The sequence below is a fragment of the Equus asinus genome, chromosome 1 (assembly GCF_041296235.1).
Source record: "Equus asinus isolate D_3611 breed Donkey chromosome 1, EquAss-T2T_v2, whole genome shotgun sequence".
In the NCBI taxonomy this organism is placed as follows: Eukaryota; Metazoa; Chordata; class Mammalia; order Perissodactyla; family Equidae; genus Equus; species Equus asinus.
The window spans coordinates 201035222-201062452 of NC_091790.1; the positions used below are offsets into that span (position 1 = coordinate 201035222).

General features: G+C 42.2%; 1 protein-coding gene and 1 long non-coding RNA gene across 3 annotated transcripts; one reads left to right on the forward strand and one right to left on the reverse strand.

Annotated features, from left to right (window-relative positions):
• The first annotated feature begins 8 nt into the window (after positions 1 to 8).
• On the forward strand, positions 9 to 23381 carry LOC123283048 (uncharacterized). Its single transcript, XR_011505119.1, has 4 exons — positions 9 to 297; positions 10863 to 10998; positions 20963 to 21122; positions 22077 to 23381. It is a non-coding gene; the product is annotated as an uncharacterized lncRNA (long non-coding RNA).
• Positions 4288 to 19366, reverse strand: ZNF425 (zinc finger protein 425). Of its 2 annotated transcripts, none has more exons than XM_014858570.3 (4): positions 19249 to 19366; positions 15550 to 15676; positions 13167 to 13325; positions 4288 to 10876 (listed from the first exon to the last, which is right to left on the reverse strand). In XM_014858570.3, the coding sequence occupies exons 1-4, from the start codon at positions 19264 to 19266 to the stop codon at positions 8922 to 8924; spliced, it is 2259 nt and encodes a 752-aa protein (XP_014714056.3). In that variant the 5' UTR covers positions 19267 to 19366; the 3' UTR covers positions 4288 to 8921. The 2 variants fall into 2 exon arrangements, with proteins under 2 accessions (XP_014714056.3, XP_070371448.1); XM_070515347.1 differs by having other exon boundaries at positions 19162 to 19315.
• Positions 23382 to 27231: the final 3850 nt, after the last annotated feature.

The window sequence follows — 27231 nt, forward strand, 5'->3', positions numbered from 1 at the left end:
CCCCCTGCGGCCGGGAGGAGCGGGCGCCGCCCCCGGGAGCCGCCTGCGCTGTGGGGCTGGGAGGGCCCGAGCCCCCGCGGCCGGTGCGGGAGGATCCTCGCGCTCTCCTGGGGTCTCCAAGGGAGGGAGACGGAGAGGGGAAACGGAGAGTCAGCTGGAAGTGGATGGACAGGAAACTCGCCCCTCACTGAGATGGAGACGGAGAGGGGGAGTGTGGGGTTTGGTTCCTCCCCAGCGCTGACCCCAGTCAACGACTAGCTTCATCTGTGAGGCGATCCCAGGAATCAAGCGAGGGAGGTGAGAAGATCAAGTGCCATTAACGAGCAGATCCCCCCTGTGGGCAACTGGGGGGATTCAGAACGTACAGGCCACTCCTCTGACAGTGCAGGACTGTCCCGCCAATGGCAGGCCACTGCGTGTTCATCCTCAGGAAGTCATGCAGAGACAGGCATCTCATTTGAGTCCCCATGGACTCAAATTAGGAACGCGACTCATAGTCTATAAAATCCAAAAAATGGTTTTATAACCTAAATATGAAATGGATCTTAGATTTACTCTGCCTTTCATGCTTAGGCAGCTATTGTGGTTGAACTGCTTAGATGTATGTAATTGCTATCCCTACCTTAAAGGTTTTCTTGGGAAAAAACCCTATGTAAACAATATATACAACATATATTAACAATAGAGCAAATTTTAAAAGAAGTAAAAGTTGTCCATAATTCTGGTACTCTAATGTAAATGCTGTTTTTTCATATGAACTTCCAGTCTCTGTCCACAGACATGTACTTTTTATATGGTTCTGAGACATATCATTTTGTTTTTTCTTTTGTTTTTCACTTACCACATCAAAGTTTTCCATGTTTCTCATAATCTCATAATTATACACTTAAATGGTTGTAATTCAAGGTACTGTATTAAGCAGCTAGAGCTGCCATAACAAAGTACCACAAACTGGGCAGGTTAAGTGACAAATTAATGGTGTCACAGTTCTAGAGGCCAGAAGCCTGAGATCAAGGTGTCAGCAGGCTTGGTTTCCTCTGAGGACTCTCCTTGGCTTGCAGATGGTCAGCTTCTTCCTGTGTCCTCCCATGGTCATCCCTCGGTCTGGGTGTTCTGTGTCCTAATCTCTTCTTATAAGGACACCAGTCATATTGGATTAGGGCCACTCATATGACCTCATTTTACCTTAGTTATCTCTGTAAAGGCCCCGTCTCCAAATACAGTCACATTCTGAGGTACTGGGGGTTAGGACTTCAACATATGTATTTTGGGAGAACACAGTTCAGCCCACAACAACAGGAGGGTGGTGTGAATATTTAAGGGCAGTTAGAAAAAGATTGTGGCCATAAATAATGCTGCTTGAATATGTGGGGGATTGGAATTGGCTACCCCAAGATATGTCTCTTTGGCATGAGGACTATTTTGGGCTGGTTCTTTTAAAAACTGCAGACATGAGAGAAACTCTGAAAAGCAGAAGTTACCCTTTGTAAGAGATACTTACATTTGTAAAGGAAATCTCCATCTGCAAAGGTGTCTCCTCTGTACGGGGAAGAAGGGGGGATGACTTTATCTCTAGAAACTCTTATCAATACAGGAGGCAAGGACTTAAATCTGCATAATAACCTTACTCTTGTTTACTGTGCTTTTCTGGTCATCTCCCATAACTGACTCTCCCCAACCACAACATCCTCCTTTGTCCTTAGCTGAAGATGGTATTTAAGGTGAGAGCTTCCACCATTTTGGCGACTTGCTCAGTTTGCCTGAGTGTCTCCCATGTATACATGTTAGAAAACTTTGTTTGATTTTCTCCTGTTATTCTGCCTCGTGTGAATTTGCTCCATTGTCCAGTGAGAAGGACCTAGAGTGGGTAGACGAAATGTCCTCCTACCCTACGGTTAACTGATGAGGTTCAGGGCAGGCCGCCCCAAGATGGGCCACTCTGGTATGCGGATTATTTTGAGCTGAAGACAGTAAAGGCTCAGAAGACTCAGGAACAGAATCTGACATCCAGCACCCACCCACCCACCCCCCCCCAACCAAACTCCTGAAAAGAATTTAACACAGAAGGCCTGTTCCAGGAAGGAGCTCTTACCATATGATAGCTATAGTATGATGTAAAATAGGCGTGACAAAAGGACACCAACAAACCCATTTTTTTGGCCCAGCAAAACCTGTTTAACAAACATTTGCATTCCAACTCTATGTAAATTGTCTTCTCCCCTGAAATCCCAAAACACTACCCCCAATGTCATCTTTGTCTGTAGCTGAAGCCATTTAAACAGGCAACCTCAGCCAGTTGGCTGAGTTACTCAGTTTCTTCTGGGTTTATTTGTTTGATTTTCTCCTGCTAACCTGCCTCTTTAAATATTTGACCAGCCATACGAACCTTAGGGAAAAGCGAGGAGTGGGGGTGAATTCTGCCACATCCCCAACACTTTAACACACATAGTCTTAAGATACGAAAAGTACAAAGTGCAAAGGACAGACCAATAAATTAAATTAGATTAAGATTTAAAACTTTTTTTTCCCATCAAATACACATTTTCCATCAAAAAACATGATAGAATAGCCAAAGGTAGGTCACAGATTGGGAAAATATATTTATAACAAGGAATTGCATCCAGAGAATATAAACGACTTGTAAAAAGCAAAGACTGCGTAAGACAAAAATGTGCAAATTATGAACAGTGAATTCACAGAAAGGGGGAAAAAATGAATAGGCGATAAATACAAAAATGTTCCATCTCATTGCTGGTCAGGATAATGCAATATCTGCTTAGGAAGACATGCATACCTTATCCAGCAATTCTTACCTTGGAGCTATTTTTGCATATTTACACAGACATTCAAGAATGTAGCAGCATTGTTTTAACAGTAAAAATAGGAAAGTAATTTAAATGTCTGCGGGTTTTTCCTCCATACATTGAAAACTAGCAGCAAAAACTAATGAATTATAGCTAAAATGAGCATGAATGACTAGCATTAACATTCTGTTGAGTGAAAAAGCATGTTGCAGATTGTATACAGTATGGTACCATTTACAGAAACTTTAGAACATATAAAATAGCACTGCATATTATTTAGGACTAACACGTATGTAGGAAAAGTATGATGACATGTACGAGAATCAACACCCAATTGGCGCTAGTGGTTATCACTGGGAACTGGGGTAGGGGAGGCATGATTGAAACCAGGGCCAGATAGACAAGGGCTCCATCAGCATGGCTGATGCCTTGTTACTCAAGCTGAGCTGAGGGCACACCAGTGAGCGTTCTTTCCACCTTTTGAATAGTGAAAGATAAATTTAAATAAATTAATCAAGTCTCCACTCAGTATTTGCTGTCTCGTGGGGAGGGACACAGGCTTGTAAAAAAAATGTCAAAATAATATTCAGTAACTGCTATTACAGAGGAAAGTACAAAGTGCTATGGAAGCGTGAGAGAAGGGGTTAGCGAGCTCTGTCTAGAGGATGAGTTCAATGAAAAACTCCTTTGTCCTAGCTTTTTGAGTTGACTATGAAACTAATTTTTTCACTATATATTTTTAAATATATATGTGTATACGCATAGATATGATTTACCACTGTCATTCTAACGTCATCTCACAAATTTGATAAATAGAACTTTCAGTGTTGTTCAGCCCCAAAATTGCATTGTGATTTCCTCTTTAACCTATGAGTTCCTTAGGAGTATATTTTTAAAGTTTCCAAGCTTAGGAAGTTTCGTTTGTAGTTTAAAGTTTTATTTTCTTGTTTATTTCTAAGTTAACACATGATGGTAGGAGGAATTTGATCATGATGAAATGGATTAAAAATTTGTTGAGACTTCATTGTGACCTATCACGTAATTTTTTTAAGTGCTCTGTATGTGTTTAAAACCAGTGTTATTTCCTATACTGGGCTTTCTATTGGGTAAAACTTGCAAGTTTTTTGCTGTTTATCTCAGAAGATTATTAATGCTTATTATTGTCTGCTTGATGCATACACTTATGAAAGAGGTATGTTGACTATCCAACTAAAACTATATTCATTTTGGTCATTTTAACTTTTGCTTTTCATATTAGAAGTACATATTTTTAAGTGTTTACATGTTCATGATTCTGAAATTTTCTTAGTGGATCATTTTTATGGATTTTGCCATAAATTCTTACTTGTTCTCATGTAAAGTTTGTCTCATTAGCCTTCATTTGATCAATCTCTTTCCATCATTTTATTTTCATTCTTTATTGTTAGTAGCCGTCTCTTATAAACTGCATATAGTATGAATTTTTAAAATATCTGAAACTGTCTTTTGATAAGTGTACTTAATTCATTGTTTTACTTTGTTGTTTTTACCACCCTGGAAATGATTCTTTTTCTTCTTTTCCTGCCTTCAGTGGGACCGGAAGTTTTCTATATTCCTTCTTTTTTCTTCAGCTGTTTTAGAAACTGTTATATTAACACTATAGTATATATTATGTTATATTAACATTATAGTAGTGATTGCTCTTGATTTTTTAACAGCTTTATTGAGGTATAATTGACATACCATAAACTGTATACATTTAAAATTTATAATTTGATGTTTTGACATTTGTGTTGATGGGGTTCAGAGCAAGCCGCCCCAAGATGCGCTACTCTGGTATGTGGATTATTTCAAGCTGAAGACAATAAAAGCTCAGACTGAGGAAGAAGAACATTCGACCTTTCCCCCCAACTGCCTAAAACAAATTTAAAATAAAGGGCTGTCCCCAGGACAGGCCGTCACCATAGATAACTCTGGGTATCAGTAGACTGGGAGGATCCTTGCTAAGCCCACTCTTATCAAAGTTCTATTTACCAAACATTTGCCTTTCCATTTCCATGTGGGTTGCCTTCCTCCCCTTTGAAGCCCGAAATCACTACCCCAAATGTCCTCCTTGTCTGTGGCTAAAGATCCGTAAACAGGCAGCCTCGGCCAGTTGGCTGAGTTACTCAGTTTCTCCTGAGTTTCTCCCATGTATACATGCTATTAAACTTTGATTTTCTCCTGCTAACCTGCCTTTTTAATTATTTGACCAGCCATAAGAACCTTCAGAAGGGAGAGGGGAATTTTCCCACTTCCCTGACAGTGTACATTCATGAAACCATCCTCAAAATCAAGATAATAAACATACTCATCATCCCTCAAAATTCTTCATGCCCTCCTTTGAGTTTTTCTCCTTATTCTTGATGCTAGTTTCACTGTCATTGCTAGGTGTAATTTTTACCATCCTGCTCAGTAAGGAAGTGCACTTTTCATCTGAGAACTTTGGGAACCTCTCAGCCATTTTCTTTTTCTTTTCTTTTTCTCTTTTTTTAAAGATTGGCACCTGAGCTAACAACTGTTGCCAATCTTCTGCTTTTTCTCCCCAAATGCCCCCAGTACATAGGTGTATATTTTAGTTGTTGGTCCTTCTAGTTGTGGCATGTGGGACGCTGCCTCAGCATGGCTTGATGAGCGGTGCCATGTGGGCACCCAGGATCCGAACCAGCAAAACCCTGGGCCCGAAGCGGAGTGCGTGAACTTAACCACTTGGCCACAGGGCCAGCCCCTCTCAGCCCTTTTCAAGGGTTGTTACTCAGCCATTCCCTTTCTTTCTCTCTATTCTGGAATTGTTATATATTGAAAGCTCTCAGTCAATTCTCTATGTATCTTCACTGCTTTCATACTTTTGGCATTTATATTTATCTCTCCACTTCATTCTGGGTAAATTCCTAAAGCTTATTCCATCTATTAAGGATTTTAGTTCAGTAACTTTCTCATTTCCAAGGTTCTTCTTCATATCCACCTGTTTGTATACCACTTCCGCTTGTTATTATTTCCTAATGTTTTAAAATGTTATAATTCATTTATATTTTGGTGAATCAAAAATACTGATTTTAAGACATTTTTGATCTATTATTTTAACTTTATCTGGAGTGAAATCATCTTCTGATTTTGTTTTGTTGGCCTGCTTAGACTTAGGTCTCTTCATGGGTTTTGAAATTATGGTTTACAGAATCGGGGAGTAGGGCCTCCATGTACGTGTGAGAATGTGCACACATGCAGCTGGTCCTGTCTAGCTGTTTTGCACTTGCCTCTCCCTGGTTCCCTGGGACCCTCAAGTCCATAATCAAGTCCTATTGTCAGTGATTCAGTGCTTCCCTCCTCACAATGTTATGGGTATATCACAGATCCAGGTATTAAACCAGAGAATGGTCTGGTTTGGAGGGAGAAAATGCAAAAACAAGATCAAATCTCCAAGGGGCAGGTAGGGGAGGCAGGCAGGTTACAGTTGAATGTGAAGAGTGCTATCAGAGAGAGGGTTTTAGAGGATGCTATGACAGATGAGCACACACCTGAACGTTCCCGGTGTCGAGCCTGCGTCATGGAATGTGAAGGAGTTAGGAAGATGAGGGGAGAAAGGCATTTCAGACAGAGGGGCAGCAGACAGGAGGATATGATGCATCTGGAAAACATAAAAGTCGTTTGATATGAGTGAAGTGCATATTGTGAACACGTAACAAGATTAAGCTGGAAAGGCAGGTCTGGGCCACTCAGAGGTTCTTTTACATCACGTTAAGGAGTTTGTATTTATGAAATTGGGAACTTCTAAAAAATATTTTTGAGAACAGCATTAGAGTTGCACTTTAGAAAAACCAATCTGTCACAAAGATGATGAATGCATTGCAGGAAAAAGCAGGGAAATCTGTTAAGAAAAACACTAAAAAAATTAAAAAGTTGGCTTAAATCAAGCTGGTGGCAGCAGAGATAGAGAAGGGCTTTTATTTGAGAGAAATTTAGGAGATAGATTGGGTGTAGAAAAATCTAGGACCATTATCAGAGTTCCAGCTTTGGAGATTGTTTGCAACTTTAAAGGTGGGCAATAGAGGAGAATGTAAAGAAAAGACATGTAGAGTGGGGGTCCGTGTGGTTGAGGGGTCTTATTTTGGGCATTTTGTGTTGGAGATGCCTGTGGAAGTCAGCAGTACTCAGGAGGAAGTTGGAAATACTGATATGGATTTATACATTTGAACGTCATTAACCTGTAAGAGATAAGAGAAGAAATTGCCTCACAAGCTGTGGCTCAGGAGAGCAAAACAGACAGACGGACAGATAGATACAGCTTGCTGTTGGTTTCAGGGCAGGAGCATGCTGCTTCCCCATTCTTGATACTTCTTTCCATTTAGGGGAGGCTCCATTAGCACAGCACTCCTAGTCTCTCTGCCTCCTCCTTCACTTTGCTCAGGTCTAATGCACACAACTGGGTTCTCCAATATTAATTAAAGTTAAATGAGGTCATGAGGGTTGAGGTCCTAATCCAATAGGACGGATGTCCTTCTAAGAGGAAGAAACACCAGAGATCCCCACCCTGCGCACAGAGAAAAGGCCATGTGAGGACAGAGAAAATGACACCTGCAAGCCAGGAAGAGCCCTCACCAGACACCAACCTGCTGCCACCTTGATCTTGGACTTCCAGCCCCTAGAACTGTAAGAAAATAAATTTCTGTGGTTTAAGCCATCTGGTCTGTGGCATTTTGTTATGGCAGCCCGGGCAGACTAATACACCCATAATGTAAGAAAGTTTATCACAAGCAGCTTTCTTACAACAGGGAGGAGGAAAAGGCTGAAGGAAGAGTTCTAACCTGAATCTCACAGCACGATGGCTAGAATGCCTTTCAAACATGGTTTTCCTTCCTCGTCTCTCCACTCACTAGACCCTGTTCTGAAACTTCAGTTGGCACGAGATCACCAAGGAAGATTGTCTCTCAGTACATCTGGGGAGGGTCCCAAGGGTCTGCATTTTTAAGATGAATCCCAGGCAAAGGCACAGAGTTGTCCTGAGGTACACTGGTAAGAGGCCAGCCAACACTGATATCCAGCCCAACGTGCCTGGCACAGGCCACAGGAAAGTGTCCTTTTCTTTGCACAAGGGCACCATCAACTCAGCAAGAGGCCTACACCCACAGGACTGTACCAACCAGAGGTGGCACCTCTCCTTTTTGTATAGACACTGTGATTGATGGAGCGCCCTTCATCCTAGCTGATTCTGATTCAGGTAATCTGGGATCACATGTTGTGCTACAAAGACAAAAAATTTACATAGCCTCCAAAGATTCAGTAAGGAAGGAAACCTTTAGGTTTTTGTAGGAATAATGTTAGAGATTACAGTCCAAGAGACAGATGAAGGTTTGCTATAATGGGCTGGAAAATTACCTTATAATGAAAGATTAGGCCATAGAGCAAAAAATGGAGTGATGTCAAGGACAGTAGTTTTTCCTTTGGTATTTACCTCAGAGACGCTAATGTTAAGGCAACTATATTTGAAAATTGACACACTGTTGAAAAAGCAGAGAACTCAGATAAATAACATTGCTTGCTACTCACAATCCTGAATTTTTTGGTGACTGAAATTAACCCAGAAGGAAATAACACTAATATGGGCCACCATTTTACCAAATAAGATGGCAGACGACATTAATTTTTTGCAATATGGAGAAAGTCCTCCAAACAGAGATGCCCTCTCACCATTTGAGAGAAAATACAAATTCAAATAAGGAGGCCTGGTAATGGAAAGCAGACTGAGGTGTTTTGGGGAGAAACATTTCTTCAATCAGCCTGTGGTTTCAGAATTTAATGAAGGGATTATCCCACTCTTGGATGACAGTCAAAAACTGATGAAATCACAGAACAAAACAATGTTCTTCCACGATTGACCGGCCTTGCCCATGAGGACTACAGAGGGGAGATGCCCCTTTGACTATCTTATGCCTGGATTGTTTGGAACCTTTGTTAAGGAGCCATCACACCCTGCCTGCTATGCATGTGGCCAGTGTCTGAAGCCAGTGTTCTGTGAAGTTCTTTATCCTGCCTCAGCCAGAGCCGACAGGGCTGCTGGCTCCACCTAAAAGCTGTCACTGCTTACTTTGTGTGTGGCTTCACCTAGAGACTGAAGGACTTTTCCCTGGCATGTACTGCAATGTGGGTGTTGAGTGCCCCCAGGTATGTAAAGCTCCTTCCACACTCATCGCAGGAGAAAGGCCTCTCCTCTCGGTGATGGTGCAGGTGGGTCTTCAAGCTTCTCTTCTGGAGGAAGCCTTTGCCACACTCAGGACACCTGAAGGGCTTGTCTCCACTGTGCGTATGCAAGTGGGCCTTCAAACTCCCCCTTATGCAGTAGCTCTTGTCACACTCCGGACATTGGAAGGGCTTCTCACCACTGTGAACTCGAATGTGTTCTGTGAGCCTGTACTGCTGAGTGAAACTTTTGCCACACCAAACACAAGAGAATGGCTTTTTGCCGCTGTGCTGGAGCAGGTGGCTTTTCAGGTTTCCTTTGAGACGGAAACTCTTACTGCACTCGGGGCACTGGAAGGGTTTCTCTCCACTGTGGATCCTCTTGTGTTCAGTGAGCTGAGACTGATGAGTGTAGGTCTTACTGCACTCACTACACTCGAAGGGCTTCTCGCCCCTGTGTGTCCGCTGATGCAACTTCATGGAGGCCTTCCAGAAGAAGCTCTTGTCACACTCAGGACACTGGAAAGGCTCCTCCTCACCGTGAAGTCTCATGTGCTCAGTGAGGTGCGAGTGTCGGCTGAAGCTCCGGCCGCACTCCGCACAGGAGAACGGCCTTTCTTTGGTGTGGACCCTGAGATGCTCCGTGAGCCTCGACTGCCGAGGAAAGGTCTTTTCGCACTGGCCACAGGAGAATTCCTTTTGCCTGCTGTGGACTCTGCCATGGCGAGCGAGCTTAGAGGGCTGGGTAAACCTCTTGCCGCACTCCGCACAGGCGAACGGCTTCTCCTCGTTATGTAAACGCTGGTGGGCCTTCATGGCGTTCTTCCAAGAGAAGCTCTTGTCACACTCTGGACACTGGAAGGGCTTCTTCCCGCTGTGCTGAAACAGATGGGCTTTTAGGCTTTTCTTTAGGCGGAAATTTTTATCACACTCAGGACACTGGAAGGGCTTCTCTCCCGTGTGAACTCTGATATGCTCAGTGAGCTTAGTCTTGCGGGTAAATTTCCTGCCACATTCATCACAAGAAAATGGCTTCTCTCCACTGTGTATTCTCTGGTGGACCTGCAGGGCGGTCTTCCGGGAAAAGCTCCTGCCACACTCTGGACAATGGAAGGGCTTCTTCCCACTGTGCTGACAAAGATGGGCCTTCAGACTTCTCTGCAGGCGGAAGCTTCTGTCGCACTCTGGACACTGGAAAGGCTTCTCCCCAGTGTGCACCCTGAGGTGCTCGGTCAGCTTGTACTGCTGGATGAAACCCCTGCCACACTCCTTGCAGGAAAACGGCCTCTCCCCTTTGTGCAAACAGAGATGCTTCTTCAAAGTGGCTTTATACTGGAAGGTCTTGTCACATTCAGAGCACTGGAAGGGCCTCTGCCCCGTGTGAACAACCTGGTGGATGAGTAGGCTGCACTTGAAAGAGTAGCTCTTCTCACACTTAGTGCACTGGAAACGCTTCCTCTTACACAGGATTGTCCGGGTCCACCTGAGTCCAGAGTGCCCTCGGGATTGGTTTTTGTACTTTGGATATTTACAGGGCTGGCTGTTGGAGTGGTTCCTTTTGTGCTTTACCAAGTCTCTCTTTACATGGAAGACCTTCCTACAGACAAAGCAGGAGTAAAGTCTTGGCCCTGGTGGAAGTTCCAGGTGACCTGGGGTACCCATCGGCTTATACCACGGATCATTCTTATCCTGATTAGATGCTGTGACGTCGAGGTTTTTATTTACAATCTCTGTTTCTGGGAGACTTGGATGTTGCAAGGCGAGTCTTTGATTTGATAAAATCTTTCTTTCCTCCCCTGATAAGGTAGCACATGACCCCTGCTTTTGGAGACCATTTAAATGGCATTCCTCCTCTTCTGCCTTCAGAGTTCCTTGGTCACCTGGAGAGAAAAAAAGAGGGCCCAACTTCATCAGTGATGTGTCTGCACCATGGTGGGGTTCAAGGACCACCTTCATGTCACTAAGAATGATCTTGATGACTCTGTGAATCTGCCTGCCACAGGTAAATTATATTTAAGTTTAACTTTGATATGCAAGTCCTTTCATGTGTGAGGAAATGGCTTAGCATGAAAAAAATGGCAGGCAAATACATCTTGCGAACCTATGGATGACCGTAAGAGGGTGAGCAGAACTTGGACGAAAATAAGAGTTACTCTGAGAATTTGACTGTTCCATTATATTTCCTTAAATCTGTGAAATAAATAGCACAATATTTAAGTAGGAAGGCTTTGGGTCATATTCTTACCCCCTTCTACCATAGATTTCAGGAAAAGTTTTCTGGAAGAAATGCTAATAGGAAGTATCTTTCTCAGGAATGTCAAAATGTCAATTTACTGAATTCACAAAGAGCACTGTATAAATAATTCCCTTTTCTAAAGAACTCCAAACTATAAGAAAGATATTGATATAATCAGTCACTGCTGTTCCCAAAGTAAAAGCCATGATGACAGGAAACAGGGAGCTGAGCCAGCCCCGTATTCTCACCCAGTACATCTGGAGAGGACAATTTCAGATGCTCACCTGAGCACCGTATTTCAGAACAGCTTTCTCCCCCACATCCAATTGAACTGAGTCACAGGGCTCTCTTTATTTTAATCTCTCAACACAAGAGAAACCTCACCTATGAGGAAGGATGGAAGTGCCCTTGGAGAAGCTGTGTGGTCATCTTAACAACAACACAGGTTATGCTTCCAACTGGATGACATCATTTAGTGAGTTAGCATTCCACAGCTTTTGCCTGGATCATGACAAGAGCACACTTACCTGGCTCCTTAATTCCTATTTCTCATCACTTACTATTTACCTCAAGCAGAGGAGCAGGTGTGATTATTGGGTGCATACCCCCTGGTACAAAGGGAACATCTGTTTTTAGGGATAGCCATCAAAGTTGTTCATTCTTTGGTACTCAAAAACCTTTCCAGCTCCTCCCTTTCTATAGGATGAACTCAAACTTTCACCTTGGCATCCCTGGCCTCAGATAATCTGATACTAATTAATGACCCCCCCATCTCCCACTGTGTCCCAAGAACCACATTCAGCTACATGCAGTGTCTTCCACTTTCTACATATGACAGACTTGTGCCCAGCTCTGAGCTTCAGCTCACGTAAAACCCCTAGTGAATCTTTGCCTAACCCAATCTGCCCATTCTTCGCTATTTAAATCCTAGTTCCTTTAGAAGTCCTGCTGGGATGTTGCTCTCTCCTCTGCTCTTTCTTCTCTAAACCCCTACAGCACTTACTACCAGTGCCACTTATTATTTTATTCAATTGTATGCCATCTTATTTTATAGTTGACTAATCCAGTAGTTCAATATAACGGACTAACTTAACTGCCATGTCAGTAGGTCAGTGAGACAATAAACTCCTCGAGTGGAATGACTGTTTATATGTATACATATATATATATATATATATATATATATATATATATCCCTCCAGTCTAAGTAATACCTAACATAGCCCACAGTGCTATGAACATGGTAGGGACTCAATCCTGGTTAGATGAATGAATGAATAGAAAGTGGCAATGAAATAAAGCCCTTGGGAATTCTTTTATCCTCTTGAGGGAGCTACCCACACATGCCCTGGTTTCAAATCCCCTCTTCTTCAGGGGAGTCATTTGACTCACAGGGACTTAGGAGATCTCCATTTAGTAAAGCATTAACATACTCTAAAAAATGACATATTCCCTCAAATATTTAAAATGTTAAGATGTTTCAAATATTTTCCTTAGGATACAACGAATTTAAAAAGTATTCCTTCAAAAGGAATAAAAAAAAAATCCCAAGATCTAAAAATCTGCACAATAAAAAAATATTGTACAACATCGAAGGTTTTCCATTCCTCTATATTGTACTCAAACAGACATGATGATTTCACGGGGAAAGTGGTTTCTCCTCAGGACTTGACAAGTGGATCCTTTACTTGCTCTCTTACAGGAGATTCTCATCTTCTTCTGGGTTGTACTTTTTTTTATTGACATATACACAACTTTCCTCTTTATAAAAATAATAGATTCTTATATTTGCTACCCACTTGAGTAAAAAAACATAACATTCTCCATCAAAACAATGTTTTTCATTCATTACATCCTGCTAACTATCTAGAAAGAGTCAGGAAACAAAGCTAGGAAAATGAAAAGAGTCATGATCCTAAACCCGGCGTACTCACCAACACGTGGCAACTTTCCAGTATTCTTCAAGTCCAACTGCTCATCAGCAGAAGGGCTAAGTGTTATTCTTGATTTCTCTAAGTGTCCCTGGTCTCTGGTGAATAGCATTCTCCCTTGCTCCATCCAGGTGATCAGATCTGGCTTGGAAAAAACCCAGCCTGCAAAGAGAGTCCACAAAGACTCAGTATGGAGTTCCTGAGTACTTGGCTAAAAACAATTTTCACAGCTGACTGATTCCTGGAGACATGACATCAAAATCAGGTTAAAAAAAAAAGGAAACCTTTAAATGCAAATCAAAACTACAGTAAGATATCACCTCACACCCATCAGAATGGCTGTTATTAAAAAGACAAGAAATAAGCGTTGGAGAGGATATGGAGAAAAGGGCACCCTTGTACACTGCTGGTGGGAATGTAAATTGGTGCAGCTACTATGTAAAACAGTAAGGAGATACCTCAAAAAATTAAAAATAGAAATACCACATGATCCAGCTATTCCACTTCTGGATATTTATCCAAAGAACATGGAAATACTAATTCGAAAAGATATATGCACCCGTATGTTTATTGAGGCATTATTCACAATAGCCATGACTTGCAAGCAACCTAAGTGTCCACTGATGGATGAATGGATAAAGAAGATGTGGTATACATACACAATGGAATACTATTCAGCCATATAAAAGGACGAATCTTGCCATTTGCAACAACATTGATGGACCTTGAGGATATTATACTAAGCCAAGTAAGTCAAACAGAGAAAGTCAAATACCATATGATTTCACTAATATGTGGAAGATAAACTAATAGATAGACATAGAGACCAGACTGATGGTTCCCAGAGGGGAATGGGGTGGGGAAGGGCAAAAGGGGTGAAGGGGACATTTGTATAGTGATGGATAGCAACTAGACTTCTGGTGGTGAACACGATGCAGTCTATACAGAATCTGAAATATAATGATGTACACTTGAAATTTACATGATGTTATAAACCAATGTGACCTTAATAAAAAAAAATTTAAAAGAAAGGAAACCTTGAAATTACATGAATGACAATAAAATACAGACTAATCAGACTGTTTAACTTAAATGTTCTCTGCAATACTTCACAAATTTAAAGGAAACAGAGAAGTTAAGGATGATGAGGATTTTTAAAAGGCTGACAGATCCAGGCAGAAAGTATTCAAAACTGATCATTATGAGAATAATGTGAGCAGAATAAAAAGTAAAATCACGGGGGGTCAAGGAGGGAACCCTGATCATTAAACTTTTCTGATTAGACTCCATACATCCAAGGAAACTAACTACTGAAGTGCTGACATTCTTGATCAACACAGTGAAGGAACTGGGAGGTTGTTAAATGACAGTGATAAAGAGGTAGAGAGAGATGTGCCTAAGAACATAAGCCTGAGGGAAGATGGGTTGTTATAACGCAGTGGAGGGATTTCAGAAGATGTAGCAGATACACTACAGTGGTGTCACCCACAGCTCAGCCCTCGCATCAGTGTTTCTCAAAGTGAAGTGTGTACCACCAGCATTATCAGCACCTGAAGTGCTTATTAAAATGTAGATTCCTGGGTCTGAGCTTAGACCTGCTAAATGCTAATCTCTGAAGCTAGGATCTGGTGCTGTAAAGAAAATCATTTGCAAATAATACTGTTTAGTTTTTAAAATTTGAAAAAAATCAGACAGGATTTTCTAAGCCCAAGGACGCTAATTGTGATAACGCAAAACACAACACTGGAGCAGGACAGTGCTCTAGTTTCTCCTGCCCTAATGGCCTTAGTGTCCTTAGCTTCACCTCTAAATGCTGAGGTGTCCTGGGCCTCTGTCCTGTCTACATATTCTCCCTGGGTGATCTCAACTAGCCCTGTGGTTTCAATACTGTCTATATATTGACTCCCAAATTTGTGAATCCTGTCCTGATCTTCACTGGAATTCCAGTCTTGCATACCCAATTATCTACTTTATATTGCATACAAATGTCTAATAAGCATCTCAAACTCAATGTGGCCAAAACCTGCTCTCTCCCAAGCCTTCTTCATGTCAGTTAATAAAGCCGCTGCCATTAAGATACTCAAGCCAAAAATCTACGAGTTGATTCTTCTTTCACCCTTAGACTCCATGTCCAATCCACCAGGAAAATCTGTGACGCTACCTCCAAACATATCTGGAGACCACCTACCTCTCCCTGTCTTTATTACCCACCTGGTTCAGCTGCCAGTCTTACCAGCAATGCCAAGCCTCTTGGCTGGTCTCTCTCTTTCTGAATGTAAGCTGGGCATGGTATCACATTCAACCAGCCAATAGCCGATAAAGGGGAGGAGAGCCTATTAGCATGAGGTTGGTTCCTAAAAAGTGATTCCTTAGAAGCCCTACTTACCTAGGGAATTCAAGGTCTCATAATTGGTCTTCATCACTTGCTGATACATTTCCTTCTGCCACTTCTCCAGGATCTCCCACTCTTCTTCCGAAAAATATAAGGCCACATCGTCAAATATCACGGTTACCTGGAATCACAAACAGTACATACATACGTTTTCACTTTAAGGCTACTTCGTTTTTCAATGTCTTTAAGAGACAGGAAGAAATGATATTCAAGTAGTTATCTCTGGATGGGGCCATGAACAACATAATAAAGCTGTCACAGATGTCTACTGGAACCAAGTAAAGTGAACAAATGAATAGCAGGCCTTTGAGCAGATGCACCATCTAAAGGGGGCATCCTTTACTTAGCAGCAACAATTATTGGTAAGAAAGACTGGGCCACTCTTGCTGGATATGCCCATTTTTTAAAAAACTTTTTATTCTGAAATAATTATAGATTCATAGGAAGTTGCAAAGATAGCACAGATAGGTTCCCGATACCCTTCGCCCAGTTTACCCCAGTGGTCCCATCACACATTATTATAGTAAAAGATCAAAACGATGAAATTGACATTGGTCTAGTGTGTATAATTCTATATGATTTCATCACATGTGCTGATTCATGTAACCACCACCAACCAAGAAACAAAACTATTCCATCACCAGAGATCTCCCTTACACTACCCCTTTATAATCATACCCACTAATCTATTATTCATCTCTATAACTTTGTCATTTCAAGAATGTTATAAAAATGAAGTCATACAGTATATCACCTTTGAGATTGACTTTTTTCAGTCAGCATAATCCTCTTGAGATCCACTGAAGTTGTGTTTATCAAGATTTCATTTCTATTTATTGCTGAGTGCTACTTAATGGCATGGATGTACCAGTTTGGTTGGTTAACCATTCACCTATTTTGGCTGTTTCTAGTTTTTGGCTATTAGAAAAAAAGCTGCTATGAACAATCATGTACAGGTTTTTGGGTGGACCCACATTTTAATTTTCCTACGATAAATGCCCAGGACTACAACTGCTGCTGGTACAACTTCCCAATATATAGGAAGTATATATTTAATTTTTTAAGAAACTATTTTCCAGAGCAGCTGAACTCTTTTACATTCCTACCAAGCAATGTATGAGAGATCCAGTTTCGTAGCATAACTAGCATTTGGTAATGTCACTTTTTTTATTTTAACTGTTCTAATAGATGTACAATTATCTCATTGTGGTTTTAGTTTTCATATCCCTAATGAATAATAATGTTGAGCATCTTTTCATGTGCTTATCTCCCATCCATATATCCTCTTTGGTAAAATGTCTCTTTATGTCTTTTGCCTATTTTCTAATTGGATTTTTTTTTACTGTTGAGTCTTGAGAGTTCTTTATATATTCTAGATATAGGTCCTTTGTCAGGTATGTGGTTTGCAAATATTTTCCCCTAGTTGGTAGCTTGTCTTTTCACCATCTTCACAGAGCAAGTTTTTAATTTTGATGACATCCAATTTATCAATTTTTTCTTTTATAGAGTGTGCTTTTGGTGCCACATCTAAGAACTTTTCACCAAACCCTAGATCCCAAAGATTTTCTCATATATCGTCTTCTATAGGTTGTATAGCTTAACGTTTTACATTTGGATGTGACAGTTTTTAAAGAAAAACTGGAAATGTTCACATATTATATGAACTCTCCTGATTTTTATATCTTGGCAACTAAAATTCACAATTTTATAAGAGATGTTAAAAAAAAAAAAAGAGCCATGTCGGCAAGCCATGATTGGCTCATAGACTATTAATCTATACTCTCTGGTATGGACTAACTAGGATTCTCTTCCTGGAGGTTCCAAGGACAGATCCACTGTGACAACAGGGAATGAAGACAACATATATAATTTAACTTTTGATAACTCTATTTCAGCACCGGCCCCGTGGCTGAGTGGTTAAGTTCACGTGGTCTGCTTAGGTGGCCCAGGGTTTCGCCGGTTCGGATCCTGGGCGCAGTCATGGCACCGCTCATCAAGCCATGCTGAGGTGGCATCCCACATGCCACAACTAGAAGGACCCACAACTGAAAATATACAACTATGTACTGGGGGACTTTGGGGAGAAAAAGGAAAAATAAAATCTTTAAAAAAAAAAAAGAAAACTCCATTTCACTCCTGTCAGATTCTGTGCTACAAAGGTACATGGGGGTCTACCATGAAAATGCTGGACATCTTGCAAGACAGCTAGGGCTCTTCCCAAGTGTATGAAAGATGTTGGTCACAAATACTACAAAGTAAATTCTCCCAATAAAGGATATGGGAGACCTGACAACCAGGGCCACTTGACAGGATTTTGGAGAGAAAAGGTGCAGAGAGAAAATCCCATCATCAAAGCTATTACAGGCCCCCAAGCTGAAGTATCAGATGTTATAACAAACACGTTTAAACTTGGTGTTGCTGGGGCAGGCCCCATGTCCAAGTGGTTAAGTTCTGGCGCTCCGCTTCAGTGGCCCAGGGTTTCTCGGGTTCAGATTCTGGGCGCAGACATAGCACTGCTCATCAGGCCATGCTGAGGCAGCATCCCACATGCCACAACTAGAAGGGCCCACAATTAAAATATACAACTACATACTGGGGGGATTTGGGGAGAAAAAGCGGAAAAAAACAAACATAGTGTTGTTTTTAGAAGGTGGACTTTCAAAGAAATTCCTCAGCCATTTTCTTGCACCTCACTCATGTGATTTCCGCCTACAAGACTCTTGTATGAGCATGCTGACAATTAGCACTGAACCGCTCCGGAGAAAAGGAAAATCAACCAGAAAATGCTGATTTCTCTTTGCCTATCCCAAATAAGACAATAGCCAAGAAGCTGTCATCACTTAAGCTTTTTCTCTGGACTCAAGCTTACAGCCAAAGAACTACCAGAAACCATCAACTTTTACAGAATAGAGGTGGATATTCCAGGAGGTTTCTGAGCACTTATAAAAAGAGCAAAAAAATGAAATCTGGCTGAAAAGACACCGCTTGCAGAAATCTGAACAAAACTGGTACCTGCCAAGGGATGTTGGGGGCGGCGGGTCAGAAGCAGAAGGAAGAAAATGCATTACATTAGTAAGATGGTTAGATATGAAATCTCAGTGGGGGTACAAGGAAAACTTGCATATTTAGGCAAGGTATACTTAACTGAATGTGCAGAGTTTCCTGGGTTAAGCTCAGGCTACGACTTTCAAACTCTAAAACCAGTATTCGAATTTTCCATAACAACACTAGAGTATTCGCGGTAAATGTGACTTAGAATAAACACCCAACTCGTTTCAAATTTTCTGTCCTTTCCCAGAGGGTGCCGTCTCCAGTTCCTCTCGTTTGTTGCCTGCCTTCCCCTAACTTTTTCTCATCTGCTCATAAAGAGCGTCTCTGGGGCTGCATCCACAGCACAGCCAAGCCCAGCGCGCGGCCCCGGAGAAACCACGACGTTCCGAGGGCCGACACGGCGCGGGGACAGCGGCCGAGAGCGCGCAGTTCGCCACGCGGCACCTTTCTCCCAGGCCGGCTGCAGAGCAACTCGAGCACCAAAACCGCGCCGCCCCGGCCCGGGCCTGGGCTCGGACTCAGTCCCGGCCACGGACAGTCCCCCCGGGCTCTCACCGCCTCACTCCCTGCACCGGCACGCAACTCCAGACCACGACAGGGATGAGTCTCGGCAGGGCCCGCAGCCTCTACAGCGCCTCTTACCAGAGCCAGGTCGCCCATGGCGCCTCGTGGTCCCGCCGCGTCCCGACTCAGGAAAAAGAGACGCCGCGCACTGACCACCCAGCTACCTCCGGCCCCGCCCCCGCCGCACGGCGTCCCGCCCCGCCCCGGCCTCCCGCCCCGCCCACAGGCCCTGTCCAGGCGCGGCGCATGCTAGGTCTCGCCGCCCGCCCGGGCCCGGGGCCGCTCCGCCCCCACAGCGCCCCCTGCGGCCGGGAGGAGCGGGCACCGCCCCCGGGAGCCGCCTGCGCTGTGGGGCGGGGAGGGCCCGAGCCCCCGCGGCCGGTGCGGGAGGATCCTCGCGCTCTCCTTTCTCCAAGGGAGGGAGACGGAGAGGGGAAACGGAGAGTCAGCTGGAAGTGGATGGACAGGAAACTCGGCCCTCACTGAGATGGAGAAGGAGAGAGGGAGTGTGGGGTTTGGTTCCTCCCCAGCGGTGACCCCAGTCAACGACTAGCTTCATCTGTGAGGCGATCCCAGGAATAGCTAGGGAGGTGAGACTTGATTGTCTCGTTGTCAAAAACAGTTATCATCCACCAAGTCCTGCCCCTCATCGGTCAAGGCGCTTCTGGTCTACCCGAGACACAGGCCAAGCTGTTATTTACTGTAGGTTTTTGTAGATCCTCTTATCCCAGGTTGAGAAAGTTTCCTTCTATTCCTACTTTGCTGAGAGTTTCTATTGTGAGTGGATGTTTTGTTTTGGAAAATGCTTTTTCTGCATCGATTGATATTGTGTAGTTTTTTCCCTTAAGCAATTAATATGGTTGATTAGATGCATTCATTTCTGAATATTGAACCAGCATTGCGTTCCTGCCATAAACCTCATAGTAAAGAACTGTGGAGGGTCTGAAATTGTGCCCATCTTAGCCTGCCATAATTTCATAGATGTTGGGAAAAGACACAAGACTCGTGGATCACAGGCAGCTGAGCTTTATATTCACATCAGTCCGCTGCCCACAAGTTCCATGAGAGTGATATGGGGTGGCCCACGTGGATGCTGCACACACGATGGTTTCACGTCACACAAGTGAGGACCCCAAACCTGGGAACTCCCACTTTTACAAGAGGGTTGCCAGCAAACTTGGTCAACTATTCTGATAATATCTGTCTTTTATTTTGTGTTTAGATCATTTACACTTGACAAATAAAAATGGCAAGCAATAGGATATATTGGAGTATATGAGGAAGCCATTTGGTATAAACCTAATTCGGCCTGACTTTTTTTTTTCAAAAGGACCTGACTGTGGCTATTGAGCACGCATTGCATATCTGCTTAGACATTTCCTGTGGCCAGAACAAAGGCCCTTGAGATAAAGGTGCAACTTCCCCCCACATTAGCATTTCCTTAGGGATAAGCATTTTTCCTTAGGCTAGGAACTGATTGCTGCACTCACCTTTGACCACCCAGCTCACCTGTGACCACTCAGCTGGAGACAACAGACTGCCCACCCTGCTGTGTTCACTGAGACAGAAGACCTACCTGCTATTTCCATCAATCTCTGTGCTGACAGAGCAGTCTTGTGACTGTTGTGGAAGGGACAATTCAATCATATGTGAAACACCCTCTTTGAGGGTATATAACCACCCTTATGCCCCCACTTCTTTGGAGTGCTCTGTTCCTTTGTGGAAAGACTCTCCCAGGTTATAATCCTAAAATTTAAGCTCAGAATAAACTCACCCAATTTTTCATTTATAGATTGGTTATGGATTATTTTCGTCGACAGTTCTTGGCATAGTCACGGCAGGATTTCAGAGAAACCCACCGGAGGCCACCTGGAATCTACACTGAACCGGCATTCGGTACCAATAAGGGCCCATTGAGCCCCTGGGATCACTGCATTCTTCAGGTGACCTTGGTGAGTTCTCCTGAAACCTGGACCGCCTTACTTTAAGTTGACGGTCCAAGAGTTTATATGAGCTGGGTAAAGTCTTAAGACTAGAGGTTTTGAGGGGTACTGGTACAGTTCTTAGGTGGAGAAAAACCTAGAGAGAATTCCTAAGCCTCAGGGGCTTAGAGGAGCTTGGAGTGAGCTGGGTTGGTTGTCCTTTTAATTTGGCTTTGAATTGGAAAGAATTGTGTTTATAGAGTCTGAACAAACTGCCTGATAGAGAAATGAGAGACTGACCATGTTCAGCTCAGAAGAAAAGGGACACTTGCTCCTCCCGGCCTTTACCAAAAGGCGCCCTTAGGTGACTAAGGACCTCAGTGGGAGTGTCAGAGGATCAATCCTCGAGACGTGCAGCGGTCCCATAGGGAGCTCCACTCTCATTCGCTGTAATTAATTACAGGCTCGTCCGGGGACGCGCGCATAAGGGCTGGTCACCCGGAGCTCCGAGCTCCCACGGCTGTATTAGGCAGCCGGAGGGAAAAACCGAGGCATGTAAGAGAGTGTTTATGACCTTTCTGTAGGGAGTAACACTCACAAGCAGCACACTTCTGACCCACTACACTGTCCTTAGAAGTTGTTCAGACTTTATTTAAAAAAAAAAAAAACAGACAAGCAAAAAGAAAATGGGAAAACCGTGCTTTTTAAAGCCGGCCAGCTCCCGGATGGACGACCTCCCAATGGAACTCCAGCTGGTTTCCTGTATGGAAACAATGCTTGCAAGTATCTAACAGAATGGGAAGGATTAACTAAGAATGACTTAAGTGGCCAAAGTGGGGAACGTTCGATTTCTCAAAGCTACTATATTTTCGCACACAAGTAGAAAGAGCCGGCTCTAAAACTAAAGCAAAAGAATGGGAAGCTTATTATGATTGGCATTTAGAGGCTTCAAAAGATAATAATGATAAACTGAATTCTTTACAGGAGACTAACCGTAAATTGGCAAAGACTGTATCTGAATTAAAAAAAAGGATAACACATCTGTGGACAGCTAATCTTCGACAAAGGAGCAGAGGGCCTACAATGGAGAAAAGAAAGTCTCTTCGACAAATGGTGCTGGGAAAACTGGACAGCCACATGCAAAAGATTGAAAATTGACCATTCTTTTTCACCACACACCAAAATAAACTCAAAATGGATCAAAGACGTAAAGATTAGGCCAGAAACAATAAGTCTTCTGGAAGAGAATATAGGCAGTACACTCTTTGACATCAATTTCAAAAGAATCTTTTCAGACACTATAACTCCTCAGTTGAGGGAAACAATAGAAAGAATAAACAAATGGGACTTCATCAGACTAAAGAGCTTCTTCAAGGCAAGGGAAAACAGGATTGAAACAAAAAAACAGCTCACTAATTGGGAAAAAATATTTACAAGCCACTTATCTGACAAAGGGTTAATCTCCATAATATACAAAGAACTCACATGGCTTAACAACAAAAAACAAACAACCCGATCAAAAAATGGGCAGAGGACATGAACAGACATTTCTCAAAAGAAGATATAAATATGGCCAATAGACACATGAAAAGATGTTCATCATCGCTAACCATCAGGGAAATGCAAATCAAAACTACACTAAGATATCACCTTACACCTGTTAGATTGGCAAAAACACCCAAAACCAAGAGCGACAAATGTTGGAGAGGTTGTGGAGAAAAAGGAACCCTCATACACTGTTGGTGGGAATGCAAACTGGTACAACCACTATGGAAAACAGTATGGAGATTTCTCAAAAAGTTAAAAATAGAAATACCCTATGACCCAGCCATCCCATTACTGAGTATCTATCCTAAGAACCTGAAATCAGAAATCCCAAGAGTCCCTTGCACCCCTATGTTCATCGCAGCATTATTTACAGTAGCCAAGACGTGGAACCAACCTACATGCCCAGAAACTGATGATTGGATAAAGAAGATGTGGTATATATACACAATGGAATACTACTCAGCCATAAAAAAAGACAAAATTGGCCCATTCACAGCAACATGGATGGACCTCGAGGGTATTATGTTAAGCGAAATAAGCCAGTCAGAGAAAGACGAACTCTATATGACTCCACTCATAGGTGGAAGTTAACATATTGACAAGGAGATCTGATCGGTGGTTACCAGGGAAAAGGGGGGGTGGGGGGAGGGCACAAAGGGGGAAGAGGTGTACCCACAACATGACTAACAGTAATGTACAACTGAAATCTCACAAGGTTGTAATCTATCATAACATTAATTTAAAAAAAAAAAAAAAGGATAAGAAGTCAGAAACCGTCCCAGCCCGCTTATCCCTTCCATCTCCTCTGCAGCTGCCTTTGGAATCTGAGCTCATCTCCTTCTTTTCTAAAGAGCTCTATTCCATTGACTTAAAGTAAGCGCTTACAAAAGGTTTTTCTGAATAGAACTAACCCAAATGTCTTCATCTCTCTTAAAGTTACAATGGCCATTTTCCTCTCCTTTTGAGCTTTGCAACCGGGAAATAAAGAAATCTTTAGAGTCAAAGGCTCCACCCCTGGGAGCCCCAACTTTGGGTTTCTGGGCCTGATCACCCCAGCAACCCTAAGTGGGGTGCCCTCTCTTGACAGTTGACTCATTGAGTGTTTTAGTCACCTACTGAGTCAGTTATAAGGGTAGGAGACCTGTGATTTATTCTTGAACTGTCCTGCTGGGGTTGTGAGCCCAGCATGGGAACTGTTGTGTGACTCTTACCTTGATAACCCTCTGGAAGAGGCCATGAGGGCGAGGTCTGATCTCATCTCTTCTTTTCTTTGTCTGTTTTGCTCATCATCTCTTCTGTTGTCACCAAGTCAAGGTTAAGTTCAGGCTGGACCTGACCAGAACCTGGACCTTCTGTAAATCGAAAACTTGGGTTTCTCTGTGCCTTTGTGATGCAGTTGGACAGGTAGATCAACCTAGAATGTAATTTGAGTTAAAACCCAGTTTCTGAGAAATCAAGAGTTTTGGCTTAAAGTAAGTGCTTACATAAATTCTAAATGTAGTAGAAATGAACCCAGTGTCTTTCAAAGTTAACGTCTTGTGAATTAATCTTTGGTAAATGAAAGCTTGTTTAAGTTTGTTGGTTTGATTGAAAATAGTCTTGTCAGAGTTGTCGGTATTTGCATACGATGCAGGCATGCAACCTGGGTTTACTAGTCAAATAAGTTCATGTTGTCTGTTAGAAATTCCTCAGCAAAATAATAGCTTTAAATGAGGACCAGTTTTGTCTAATGTCTCATGAGGTTTTTGTAGGTAATCTGAACATAAGTGTTGGAAACAAACGGTTTAAATAGATAAAAGTGGGTACAATAATTGTTTTATGGTCTGTATACTTGGGAAAAAAAAAACACCTTTGAAATTCTTTTTGGTAACAATCTTGAGTTTGGCCAAGTTAAGTTAAGTGATAAAAATCTGAGTATCTGGGTAATTTTTCAATTGGATAGAACAAATGTTGCTAAACATCTAAGTTTATCTGCTTTTGGTTTTTATTGCAGAGATGCTAAAGTCTTTGGGTCTTTTACTGTAAAGTGATGTGTTCCTAGAAATTATGAAGTATTTAGAATGCTGATATAAAAGAATTTGTAATTGCTTACCTTTTAGTGTTTACTAGGGTCTGTTAATGGTTAAAAGTTCTAATTAACATATGTAATTAAAGCTATTGGAAATTAATAAGGAAAACAGCTCTGTATTCAAGGAAAGTTAAAATGTATGTTTTCAGTAAAAAGGGTATAAAGAATGGAAATATTTTGTTTGGTTGGTTAAGAAAGATAAATTTGTCCTAATGTACTAGAAGGGAAGAAAGAAAGCATGGGACAAATTCTGAAGGCAAAAAGAAAGTTGTAGAAGGTTTGTGAAGGAGAAATTGTGAAAGGAGTTTTATGCCTGGTGAAGCAGACTAAGATTAAAGTAAATCCAATTAAGCAAATGAGTTTTAATGTTAAAAAACAAAACTGCTAACAGAGATTAAGATCAAGAACCGGTTATACAGGACTGAATGAACTCAGGATGATTACAATTTTTTTTACGACTTTTGTTTGAAATATTGTTTTTGATGTGTTGTTTTGTTTTCTCAGATTTAAGGAAATCTTTTCTCTTATGCTAACCATGTCTTATAGCAATCAGTGAAATTATACCTTTGTGAGCAAAACTGAAACATTTGTCTTTTTCTCCCTACCTGATCCCTCCAGAATTTGGAAACTCTTTGTGAGTGAGTATGGTTATTTCATGGCAATATAGTTATTTGCATAAGTTCAATAAGAATCTGTTCTCCTTGTAACAGGACACATTGTTATCTTACCAAAACTTTGACTGGAATGTCATGTTTGAGAGAAAGATACAGACTCAGATATGACAATACTGCCTTTGAGGAATAAGGTTGACTTTCTGGAAATAAAGCCACTTGGAAATATGGGCCAGGTACCTTGCTTTACAGAGAGAGATTCCAGCAATCTTACCTGGTAAGTAAGGAAGCTTGCTTATCTGGCAGGTGCAATGAACCTCGAAATATTCTGGGGAATCTCAAGAAAGGAGAGAAAGTCACCCAAATCTAAGGTATTGCAGGCAAGGCCTCATGGCACAAATCCTTGGCTTGGCTTTTCTGGCCTCAAGAAGTCTTTAAAGTTCAATCTGAGATTCCTCAAAAAAAATTCCAGCAAAGCAGATTTAAGAGCCTATATGATCAATTGCTATTCTTGCTGCACTTATGTAAATAATCGGGCCAAGTTTCTTGAAACTAAACTTATTTTGGCAAACCAATTAGTCTTAACTTGACTATCTTGGGTAAAAATGAGGGTGATTTTAGAGAGAAGAATTGTTTCAGTGAAAAATTATAATACGCATTTGTGGATATTAGATCCTAGTTCTGTTAATTGTCTTTGAGGCTTTTTCTACCTGTGAGCTGGACTGGATCCTGAATTCTTCTACTGAAATATCTGGTTACAAACCTCCAAACTAATGTTTTCAATTTTTACCTCATTTTCATTTGGAATCATTGAGAATTGAACATGCTCTTTTTCCTGAAACCTTGCAAACTGAAGCTGAACAACTTGATAGAGACTTAAGAGAGATTCCTATCTGTTGCTGTGTGAGTTGTAAGCCGCTCAAAAAGATACCTGAATGTGCGATGACATCATCAAGACCTTTCACGCTGCAAAAAGATGCTTTGACTCTGACATCTAGAAGTCTTCTTGACTGCCTGCCCCCTGGACGCAGGAACTAGTTTATAATTTGCTCCAACCATTAACCTCGCTACCTTGCTTCCAACATTGTCTAGGGGAGGAGGACATTTCCTCTCCCCAAATGGGGGTTCCTCTGGCTGGAGAACGAATTAAATGCACATGAGACAGAATAGCAAGAGAAAATTAAACAAAGCTTTATGAGGAACCATGGCCCGGGGCCTTTCTTCCCGAAGGAAGAAAGGGCACCAAAGAAGTGGGGTGCACAGAGTGGTTATATAGCCCCCAAACGGGGTGTTTCACATATGATTGAAAAGTCCCTTTTACAATAGTCACGAGGCTGCTCTGTCAGCACAGCCCTTGATGGAAACGACAGATAGGTCTGCTGTCTCAGTGAACGCCGCGGGGTGGCAGGTGTGTTGCCTCGGGCTGTGGGGGGGTCACAGATGAGCGCTGCAATAGGTTCCCAGCCTAAAGAAAGATGGTTAATCTTTACAGAAATGCCAGCGTTGGGAGGGGGAGGGAAGTCAGTTACAGGAGGTTACCTGACAAGCACAATAAAATGCAGATTTAAGTCCTTGCCTTTGGTATTGATTAAGAGTTTTTAGAGAGAAGGTCATCTCCTTTCTTCTTCCTGGTACAGAGAGGGAGGCACCCTTTACAGATAGAGATTTACCTTACAAATGTAAACATGTCCTAACAAAGGGCAAGTTCCATTCCTCCTTCCCTGTCCCAGTTTATCAAAAGCAATCAGCCTCAAATAATCCTGATACCAAAGAGACATATCTTGGGGTGGCCAATTCCAGGTCCCCACAATTGCAAGGGGAAAAAATCACGACTGCATTCTATTGTTTAATTTGGTTTACAAATGAGTCTTACTTAAATGATAAGTGAGGATGTTACACTATCTAGCCTCAA

Excerpts from the sequence above, each read along its gene's own strand:
- ZNF425 (XM_070515347.1), bottom strand. The coding sequence starts at position 19,266 with ATGGGCGACCTGGCTCTGGTAAGAGGCGCTGTAGAGGCTGCGGGCCCT. Across the intron at positions 15,677-19,161 it reads CCGGTGCAGGGAGTGAGGCG|GTAACCGTGATATTTGACGA; the intron begins GTGAGAGCCCGG and ends TTGTGATTCCAG. Across the intron at positions 13,326-15,549 it reads TGAGACCTTGAATTCCCTAG|GCTGGGTTTTTTCCAAGCCA; the intron begins GTAAGTAGGGCT and ends CTCTCTTTGCAG.